General features: G+C 34.5%; 2 protein-coding genes across 7 annotated transcripts in view; one reads left to right on the top strand and one right to left on the bottom strand.

Moving 5' to 3' along the window:
• Positions 1-1,438: 1,438 nt before the first annotated feature.
• LOC107655854 (chemokine XC receptor 1-like) lies at positions 1,439-3,031 on the bottom strand. The gene is made up of 2 exons (XM_016443445.1): positions 2,962-3,031; positions 1,439-2,627 (listed from the first exon to the last, which is right to left on the bottom strand). Exon 2 carries the CDS (start codon positions 2,606-2,608, stop codon positions 1,517-1,519), a length of 1,092 nt encoding a protein of 363 aa, XP_016298931.1. The 5' UTR covers positions 2,609-2,627; positions 2,962-3,031; the 3' UTR covers positions 1,439-1,516.
• A 621-nt stretch (positions 3,032-3,652) lies between these two features.
• LOC107655871 (FYVE and coiled-coil domain-containing protein 1-like) overlaps positions 3,653-11,084 on the top strand; it is an 18,695-nt gene continuing 11,263 nt past the window's right edge. For 2 of the 6 annotated variants that reach the window (XR_001630498.1, XM_016443479.1), the window contains exons 1-7: positions 3,653-3,745; positions 4,275-4,375; positions 4,944-5,050; positions 6,282-6,407; positions 9,333-9,439; positions 10,369-10,512; positions 10,684-10,777. Coding sequence is in view for 5 of the 6 variants with exons in the window: in XM_016443479.1 (XP_016298965.1) it covers positions 4,324-4,375; positions 4,944-5,050; positions 6,282-6,407; positions 9,333-9,439; positions 10,369-10,512; positions 10,684-10,777 (630 nt within the window). In the remaining variant the exon portion in view is untranslated. The other 4 variants (XM_016443480.1, XM_016443484.1, XM_016443483.1 and 1 more) reach the window with 4 other exon arrangements.

The raw sequence follows: 11,084 nt of genomic DNA, 5'->3' as shown, positions 1-11,084 counted from the left end.
GAATTTCCGCTCTCTACCAACGAACACCGTGAGGAAACTGCGCGTCGTGCAGTGTCAACGTTTTTTTTTTTATTATTATTATTTTGCTTTTAATTAAACCAACAAATAACCCCTAAAATTACACTGACATAAAATATGTAATGAAAAAGCAGAAATATTGTACATACATTTGCAGCTGGGAGGTGTGTGCGTCTTCCTTTTCTTCTTCTTCTTCTTCTTCTTCTTCTTTCTCCAAGCAGAAAAAAAGCCTTTCTGTCATTGGTCAGGTTTCCCGCTCATTTTTTTTTGACTGTATTCGGATTTACAGTAAATGAAAAATACTGTATTTTAATGGCGCCAAGAGGATATTTCCCATAATGCAACTTTAAAATACAGTAACATACTGTGTAACTGGTTTACAGTAAAGTACAGTTCATATTACAGTTAAATACTCTGTAATTTACAGAAATCGCTAACAGTGTGTAGTTAAACATTCTCCAATAATATTTGTTTTATTTACAAATTTATCTTAATTTTGAACTTAATCAGAGGAGAAACTGCATACATTATGTGATTTCTTTTTTAAATCTCTCTGTCTTTATTTGTTATTAAAGCTGTTAATCTAAAATCATGAATAACAAGTCCTTATATTGTTCAAAGTTAACAAATGCAGTAAATAGCTAACATGTTCACTACTGTACTGTATATACAGTACACACCAATTTATTTGTTCATCATTTGTAGCATCAATTATGAATGTGTACAAGAAAGCAAATATACAATGCAAATCAATTTAACAGTAAATGTATATAACAACCTCTTGTAAGATTGCATCGATTTTACAGAGCTTGCAGAGCTTTTTACATGCAATTTCAGTGATCAGTTTATCGTACAGACACTTTAACATTGCATTCATTTTTTTTGTTGTTGATGAAAATCAGTATATGCAATGTTCCAACGGGTTTTTTAATACATAATACATACACCGAATACATAGAAATTTCTTCACCATTGGAGTAAATAAGCCTGCTGTGTCGATTCTGGGGTTCTGTGTTGTTCTTACAGTAAGTCCATTTCATTTTCTTCTGAATTTTATCCCCATAAAAACATAAAACACAGGATTCAGGGAGCAGTGTGAGAAAGCCACCTTACGAGAGACATACAAGCTGTTAATCTAAAATCATGAATAACAAGTCATTATGTTGTTCAAAGTTAACAAATGCAGTAAATAGCTAACATGTTCACTACTGTACTGTATATACAGTACACACCAATTTATTTGCTCATCATTTGTAGCATCAATTATGAATGTGTAAAAGAAAGCAAATATACAATGCAAATCAATTTAACAGTAAATGTATATAACAACTTCTTGTAAGATTGCATCAGATTTTTAGAGTTTTTTTACATGCAATTTCAGTGATCAGTTTATCGTACAGACACTTTAACATTGTTTTTTTTTTTTTGGATGAAAATCTGTACATGCAATGGTCCAACCTAGGGTTGTTTTTTTTGTTTTTTTTTTAAGTGTAGATACCTAATACATAGATATTTCTTCACCATTGGAGTAAATAAGCATGCTGTGTCGATTCTGGGGTTCTGTGTTGTTCTTACAGTAAGTCCATAACATTTTCTTCAAGTGGTTTCTGAATTTTATCCCCATAAAAACATAAAACACAGGATTCAGGCAGCAGTGTGAGAAAGCCACCATCCGAGAGACATACATCAAATAGTCTATAGATTCACTCAGCTTACAATCATTAAAAGGAGAGATTTTCCACGAAATCAGAGAGTCCAGAAATATGGCCACGTTGTACGGCCCCCATCCCAAGAAGAAAAACACCACAATGAAGAGGATGAGCTGCACCGTCTTTCTACGAGTGTGAGATGTTGGTCGAAGCAGCCGTCCCAAGATCACAGTGTAGCAAAAAGCAATGATCACAAAAGCGATAATGAAAAAGGAATTTTGCAAGTATGTACTTGCCAATTTCCAATTAATTTCACCAGCAAAATCACAGAGCAGAACTGCATTGGTGCCGTTGTTTTGAGCATCAATGAATACATCAGTTGGGTTGTACACAACTGAGTTGAACCTGGCTTGTGGGATAGCAGCACAAAGACTGATGATCCAGATGACAAGTGATGTCACATAGCAGTGCAGGCTCTTCCTAGACATGACCACTGACATGGGATGAACCACGGCCATGTAACGGTGGATGGTCAAAACCGTCAGGAAGATGATGCTGCTGTAATATCCCGTGTAGAACACAAAGTTAACTGCTTTGCAAGCAGGATCTCCAAGAGTCCAGCCATATATGTAGTAGTAAGCCCAGAAGGGCAGGCCAAAGGTGAAAATCAGATCAGAGAGAGCCAGATTTAACAGAAATGTGTTAGTAAGGGATTTCAGATTTTCATACTTCACAAGGACCCACACGACCAGAGTGTTTCCCACACAGCTGAACAGAACGATGATGATGAAAATGACTGGAGTGATGGCTGTCGCAAACTGGATGGCATTTTTCTTGATACAGATGCCATCATCAATGCTGTCATTGGTGAAATTGTAATCATAATAGTCTAAAGTGGAAGATATTTCATACTGATATTCAGTGATTGGTTGGACTTTCATCTTGATGCATAAATGTACACTGAAAACAAATTGGAGACCATTTTTACTCAGAAAATTTCACATATGATTACAAAAAACAACAGTAAAACAAACAAAAACAGCAAGTAACACATTGTATTAAATCTATCTATTTATCTATCTATCTGATCTTAATAACTTAAATATTAAACATTAACCGAAGAAATAATCAATGATTGCATTGATAATTATTGCACATATTTTTAATGTGCACTTCAAAAATATTGAGAGCATAACATTAATGGAAATATAACATTTCTTGTACTATATTATACAAAAATATTTATCTCAGTGGAATTTATAATCTGTTTTCTGACTTCTGAGTTATCACTTACCTTTATGAAATTCTCCAGAGAAAATGTTACTGTAATGGTTGATCGCAGACTGAGTGAGTGTTAAATAAAAAAAAAACTATGAAACTTTCTAGATTGGTTATTGTTCCTATTAGTATCAGTAGAGTACAACCCACCAAAAAAATGATGCTCAGATCCCCCATCCTCAAAACCAAAAAAAAAAAAAAACAGTAGGTCCATGTCCTATTTTCTGTTCCTTTATAGCCTACCATAAATTAATTCGCAAGATCCCGAGGCCTTGCCCTTAGTCAGAAAAGGACTTGAATCAAGAAAGGTGAAAGAAAAATAAAATAAAATAAATCACACTGAGTTGACCTATATTTATATTTAATATGGATTAGGTTAAATGTATGATTAAAATAAAAAGTAAGACTCTATGCATCAGCCATGTTACTATCATCTCTTTTTAAAAAAGAACCTGCTTCATAAAATGACTCTTCAGAAGCAATTGCTAAAACTAATTGTTGATGGTTATTGGTTTTGGTCGTTTTCTAGCTATACAGTAGCACATGTTAAATCATAACATATATATGTAAACACCTGAAATGTGTGATGCACTCATTACATCACATGACACTACTTGTTTATTTACTGCGGTTTTTTGTTTCGCAACCAAACTTGATGAGCTCCGAAGAATCTGCTGTTTCGTTTTCGCCTCTGATTGGATTAGCTTGCTGTCAGTCAATCTTAGTACCGCCCCCTGTAATGGCAGCAGGGTTGGCTCTACTGTAAATAATCGATGAGGAAGATCAGCTTTCTGTATTAAGTATGTCTTTATTTACATCTATATATCATTATTTACATATGTTTATCAAATATACATTTGTTTATACTGACGATAGGTTGACAGTTGTGGCAGAAATGTGATAAAACGCTAAACGCTAAAGTTGTAAAGTTCAGCAGGTGCGTCTCTCTACCTAGTCTCATTATAATATTTAAATATTACAAATGTCATTTATAATTCTAGTCTGTAATCATGGTGATCATAATATTGTTCAGGGAATTGTGAATTTTGGGCTGTGAATTTCCCTACGTTTAAAAACAAAAGTAAAACTCTCTAGTGCACCTGCAGTCACATCAAAATAATCACAACACAAGATTACTCTAGTACATTATTAGTTTTATTTTATGATGCAAATACGTTTAGAATTAAATTGGTAAAAATATGGGATGTTTTTTTTTTTATCACATTGCTTCCTATACCATCATAAACTGTTTAGTGTTTTACGGTTTACTGTTTTATTGTTGTCTTTATTCTTTTAGTGCAACCATGTTTTTTTCCTTTGCTTTTACAGGCATAATGTTGACTTTATGAATCATCCACACTAACATATTCAGTCTACCATGAGTACAGTGGGAGAAAATCAGCTGCAGAGAATAATCAGAGATCTGCATGGTAAAATCACACACTCAGTGTGATGTATTGCATGTGTGAACAGTCATGTGCAGTGTCATGTGTCATGAGTCTCTTGACACTGTGATTGGCCAATAACTTTTTTTTAGCTTATACTAGAGACACTGCAAAATCTCCCCACATATTCTGAATTCTCTGTTATCACAGCACATGAAATATAGTCATATCTAGGTATTCAGCAAGCATGTATCTCCATGTGTACTTTTAGTTGTGATCGTGATCTTTGACATTTGATCCAATGGTGATGATTATTCAGTATTAATGTTTCTTATAATTGTCATAGAAAACCTAGAAATATCTAAAAAAAACTTAAACTTGTGATTTCCAGACCTTCATAAGTCATGGAGACCCTAAAATGTTTTTGAAATTTGGAAACTTGTTGTACCCAACTCTAAAATGTTAATGCAGTTTCCTATAAAATAAAACCGTCAAGTCCTTTTTTAGGAGATTGTACAAATAACTGCATATGTTTGAATCTAGCCTATATTGCACTACTCCAAACACAATTTAAACATCCTGCTGGAGCTCAGATTCAAATATATTTGTGCAGATGCAGTTTCTGAGCTGAGCAAAGAACATCGTGATACTGGCGAGCCCATCACTGATGACAGCTCCAGCCTTCACAAGTTTTGCTATAAACTGGAGTACCTACTGCAGGTACGGCACAATCTTTAAAGTCATTTTACATTTAATGTTTGCGTTTTCTTTGTTCATCAGGAACTCTTTCTCAAAGTTATTTTATATCTAGGCCAGTGTGGGGACATAATTTCATTAGTTTTTTTTAAATAATTGGTTAAATACATTAATTTCATCTTAATTTTGATGTTTAATTTGAGTTAAGTTTTATTTTAGTATTAGTTATATACTGTTATAGTATTCATTCATATTTTGAATGAACTTTTTTATATTTTGAGTTTTTAGTTTAATTTTAGTTTAAAGGGGTCATATGATGCTTTTTTAAAGATCGCGCTCTCTCTCTCTCGCTCTCTCTCTCTCGCTCTCTCGCGCGCTCTCTCTCTCGCTCGCTCGCGCACGCACACACACACACACACGATGCGCAAAACTCCGCATTTGAACAGACAATAGCAAATACTTAAACTAATGACATGGCTGCTTCAACACTAACTGCGGTTACTGAAACCACGCCTTCTTTCTTTGCGTGCACATTTGGGCGGCATTATGCAAATATTTCCACATAGTGAGGTAGATATGTGGGGGCGTGTTAGAACGAGCCGTTTTAGGGGGGCGTGGCAGAGTCTTAACTTTGATAAAGAATATCTCTTTGGTTTTGAGACTTTAGTCTTTGCAACTTCAGGGATCTTATCTATGCACAATCAGCTTGTAACACTCCAAAGAGAAAGGAAAACTTGAAATCGCATCATATGACCCCTTTGAGTTTTAGTAATTTTGATATGTGCTTTTGTAATTTTTATTACATAGCTTTGATTCATTTTTATTTCAGTTTTAGTTTTAGTAATTCTTCTACTTCAACTTGATTTAGTTCAGTTAGTTGCCAAGGCCACATTTCTAGTTTTTTGTTTCTAATTTGTAAGTTTTTCATGTAATATTTATTCCCAGATTTATTTCAATTACCAGTTATAATACAACTGCAATATACAGTATATCAATTCTGCAGATTTTTTGTCCCACAATCAGTGAAAAAAAGTATGTGAAAAAAGTTTCTTGTGGAACTAGATATTACAAAAAAAGTCTTTACAAAAAGTAGAATATCCTGTGAAATTCAGTTGTTACCGCTTAACTAGTTTCTCATTATTTACCATAAAAATGATGGTGACCTGGATGACTGGGGATCTCTGCATTCATATTTAACCAGACATCATGTTTAGAGTGACTGCTTTGAGATGAACCTTTTGACCCTTGTGTCCAGTTTGACCAGAAAGAGAGGACCACATTTCTGGGCAGCAGGAAAGACTACTGGGACTATTTCTGTGACTGCTTGGCCAAGATTAAAGGAGCTAATGACGGCATTCGCTTTGTCAAATCAATCCCCGAGGTAATCCACTGCACGAGCCCAAAACTCTGCTATAAAACTCATCTCTTCAGCCAGTGCGTGTTTGGCTCCAGCCTACCTTCTCATTTCTCTTTTGCACTTTCATGTTGCTGGTTTTCTGACGTTTATTTTTTTTTACATCCGTTTTTTATCTGCACCTCTCTCGAGGGTTTGAAGCAGGAAGCAGTGACACTCAGCCTCAGGTTGGTCATGTGTTATAGGCATTCGACTAGCAGTAGAGACTCATAACTGTACATTATACAGACAGGCACGTTACAGTATTCCTTTAACAAGGCAGGTGATGTTTAGTGCTAAGACGTGAATAACTATTACCATTTCTCATACTGTGGGAGACGAACCACTAAGCTAAAATATTAAACTTTTTTGAGCTTAAGTATTAAATAAACTATTAAGCTTAAGTATTAACCTTTAAGTATCACATTTTTCCGTGCATCTTATCCTGCATCATTTGTGCTACTGTGACATAGTACTTCAAATTCTGTAGCTTGTTGAAGATAGATGTGTGCTATTACTTTTTTAATTGACCATACTTGATTTTTCACATAGATTTACATTGAAGGTGGGACCTGAGAGAATATTATAGAGGAGAGCTGTTTTGACTCCTTTTTGGATCTTAGCCAGAAAGAAACCACCCGGAACACCCTAAAAACCACCTAGCAATCACCCACAACATGCAGATATTTTTCAGACTCTCCTATATAGAATAAAGGTGATCATTCTCTTTGTGTACTGTTCCTGACATAATCAGTTTAAGACATTAACTTGTATTACTCAGATTATAATTTAATTATTATTAGGGCAATCTCTTTTTCTCATTTCAAGAACAACTTTCACTAATGCATACGAAAAAGTCTTCAGAATTCATGTGTTAGCGAAACGCAGCTTTTTGTGAGTCTCGAATCCAGAACAAATCCAGAAATCCAGCGTCAGCTGTATAGTGTAACGTTTCCATCTGGTGTCCTTATGCTCTTTGGTCACCCACTGTAATCCTCCATCTGCTGTCCCACTGACAGACATTGTTTGTGTTTAGATTGGCATATTACCATACCATCTCATACAGTATTTTTCAGCATGCACTGTGTACTACACTAGGTACATTAGTCAAATTTAGTGTATACATGGAATACAGAAATGTCATATTATTGCATTTGCCAAAATGTACAGCATAAAACTAGATCACACTGCACTGAATACTGTATCCCATGATGCAGTGCACTCAGCTTTACCTTCATAATCAGTGTGCCAACAGAATCAGAATCTTTTCTTGATTCATTATTTGATAATAAATAATTTGTAATAATAATTTGATAGCAGACTGCCAGCAGTTTGATGGTTTTATACTTTTATACCCATCTCCTCCTTTTTATGCCTATTTATTTATTTATCTTTCTGTCTAATAGGGGGGTTAGAGGAGCTCGAGATTAAGCTTAAGTATTAACCTTTAAGTATCACATTTTTCCGTGCATCTTATCCTGCATCATTTGTGCTACTGTGACATAGTACTTCAAATTCTGTAGCTTGTTGAAGATAGATGTGTGCTATTACTTTTTTAATTGACCATACTTGATTTTTCACATAGATTTACATTGAAGGTGGGACCTGAGAGAATATTATAGAGGAGAGCTGTTTTGACTCCTTTTTGGATCTTAGCCAGAAAGAAACCACCCGGAACACCCTAAAAACCACCTAGCAATCACCCACAACATGCAGATATTTTTCAGACTCTCCTATATAGAATAAAGGTGATCATTCTCTTTGTGTACTGTTCCTGACATAATCAGTTTAAGACATTAACTTGTATTACTCAGATTATAATTTAATTATTATTAGGGCAATCTCTTTTTCTCATTTCAAGAACAACTTTCACTAATGCATACGAAAAAGTCTTCAGAATTCATGTGTTAGCGAAACGCAGCTTTTTGTGAGTCTCGAATCCAGAACAAATCCAGAAATCCAGCGTCAGCTGTATAGTGTAACGTTTCCATCTGGTGTCCTTATGCTCTTTGGTCACCCACTGTAATCCTCCATCTGCTGTCCCACTGACAGACATTGTTTGTGTTTAGATTGGCATATTACCATACCATCTCATACAGTATTTTTCAGCATGCACTGTGTACTACACTAGGTACATTAGTCAAATTTAGTGTATACATGGAATACAGAAATGTCATATTATTGCATTTGCCAAAATGTACAGCATAAAACTAGATCACACTGCACTGAATACTGTATCCCATGATGCAGTGCACTCAGCTTTACCTTCATAATCAGTGTGCCAACAGAATCAGAATCTTTTCTTGATTCATTATTTGATAATAAATAATTTGTAATAATAATTTGATAGCAGACTGCCAGCAGTTTGATGGTTTTATACTTTTATACCCATCTCCTCCTTTTTATGCCTATTTATTTATTTATCTTTCTGTCTAATAGGGGGGTTAGAGGAGCTCGAGTAGAATAGTCTCTCTGAGCCCTCCATTGCAGACATCAAGCCAAATCTGTTTACCACTAATGCTAAGATTACGTGGGCACACAAACTCGTGAAACATGAACTATAATGTAGAGATGTTTATGTTTAAGCAGATAATCTGCTCACTGACCTTTGAACTAAGTTATACTGTTTCCTTTGAAAACTCAAAATTGATTGCCAGTTGTTTCTAGCTCTTTTGTGATGTTCATACGTGTTGTTATCGTTATGCAACATGTCATCTCATTCCATTATCATAAGAATCTTATGTGTTTTTCAGATTGTCATCAACAAAATGAGAAGCTGTAGTGTTGTGAGCAGAAACTTGTGTAATTTATACAAAGTTAACCAGAACATATTTAATGCTCAGGTCTCATTTCAAAACATGCATATAATCCTTATTAAATACAAGGCCTTTTTGTTTACTTTGTGTGATTTAGCTGAAGACATCATTAGGGAAAGGACGGGCTTTCATTCGCTACTGTCTGGTGCACCAAAGGCTGGCAGACACTCTTCAGCAATGTCTTATGAACTACAAAACCACATGGTAATATATTCAACAAAAACATCTTAGTGGGAACTTAGTGCTCCATATGCGTAGCTTTGCTAAAGTACAAAAGTCATTTGTATTTTCAGTAAATGTCTAGTAAAATGTGTATGATTTGACATAAAAAAAAAACATATAAAGTATTAAAGAATTAATATTTAAAATGCAAAAAATTATAATAATAAAAATGACAAAAACAAACTTACTAAACTGTTGCCTAAAATTAAAATTAAAACAATAAAACTAAAAATGAATTAAAAATATCAATAAAAACTATAAAAAACTATCTCCATTATACTAAAATAACACTGATGTGATGCACGTATGCCTCAGACTTACAATCAGACATGTAAACAACCGTTTTGGTGGAAAGTGCAACCACATTTGGCTTTAAAGTGTGGTCAAAATGTCACACGAAAACAAAGCGTATGCATGAAAAGAGTTGCATGCTCTGCTAGCCAACTTTAGAAGGTTTAGATTTCAGCAAATTAGTCTGCAATAAATTGCAATTAATTAATTTTAATATTAATTCGTATTTATTTTGTTTTTGCACATGACACAACATAGTCATTTGAATAGAGCATGTTTATGCATTAATGCAAATCTGCTCTTTATTTAACAGACCTGAAAGTGTTGATTCAGAGCAAACTCATCCACACATTAATTTCTCTTCCTCCCTCCGCTTTCACTTCTCTGAAACAAGAAACTTCTTGTCTCAAAGTAGCATGCATACATGTAATGTCAGTGATTTTTATTATAGTACTTACAACTCAGTTATCCAAAGTCCAGTGTTTTTTATGTTACAAAAGCAAAGCTAAAGGTACATTTTAATTTAGAAATGCACAGGGTATAACATCTCTGAGAAACAAGTATTCTGAAAACCCCAGTCTTGTTTACGAGTGGTAATGATTTTTGTTTGTCATTCACAGTGAGTGGTATTATGAACGCAGTCCCTTCCTGAAGTCCCATCTGAACATTGATCTCATCAACCACCTGTATGAACTCAATGAGGTCCAGTTTGATGTAGCATCCCGAGGTCACGACCTTGACTCTGACTGGCCCACTTTTGCTAGGTAATTCATGAGAATTCAACCCATGCATGTTACAATAGTAAAGTCCCCATTGCAACACATTTAGACTGTAAGACATTTAAGCAGTTGCATTTTGCAGATTGCCTGCGTTGCGAATGAACTAATGTTAGTAAAACAAATGACATGGTTTTTATATGCATTTCATGCATACAGAAAGACTCTGGGATCAGCTATCTCACCCGCCCATGCGTGGAAACCACCCAGTCGCTGCTCTAGTGTCAACAGTCTGGTTAGCAGTTACTCACAGGTTTGGTAACACATTAGAAACACCTTAGACTATAGAAACCTCATTAAAATGATCTCTTCTGTTCATATCCTCATTATCTCTGGTTCTGTACCTAATATGTAATATACATAAATTAATTCCGTGTTTCTTTTTCTAGCTTTAAAAAGTAATGTTTCAGTTTTGAGTTACCCATAAAAAGTAACTAAAACCCCACTATAGAGGAGTGTTATTTCATTATTATTTATATACTATAATAGTAACTATATATTAATATTTTGAATATAATAAATATATATATATATAAATATATATATTTATTTATATATAA

Source organism: Sinocyclocheilus anshuiensis, unplaced genomic scaffold (assembly GCF_001515605.1).
Source record: "Sinocyclocheilus anshuiensis isolate Anshui unplaced genomic scaffold, SAMN03320099.WGS_v1.1 scaffold1373, whole genome shotgun sequence".
In the NCBI taxonomy this organism is placed as follows: Eukaryota; Metazoa; Chordata; class Actinopteri; order Cypriniformes; family Cyprinidae; genus Sinocyclocheilus; species Sinocyclocheilus anshuiensis.
Note: the sequence above shows the minus strand (reverse complement) of the source record. Positions and strands in the feature narration are given on the sequence as shown.

Bases quoted from the DNA above. Each gene is read 5' to 3' on its own strand.
- LOC107655854 (XM_016443445.1), bottom strand. From the start codon at position 2,608: ATGAAAGTCCAACCAATCACTGAATATCAGTATGAAATATCTTCCACT.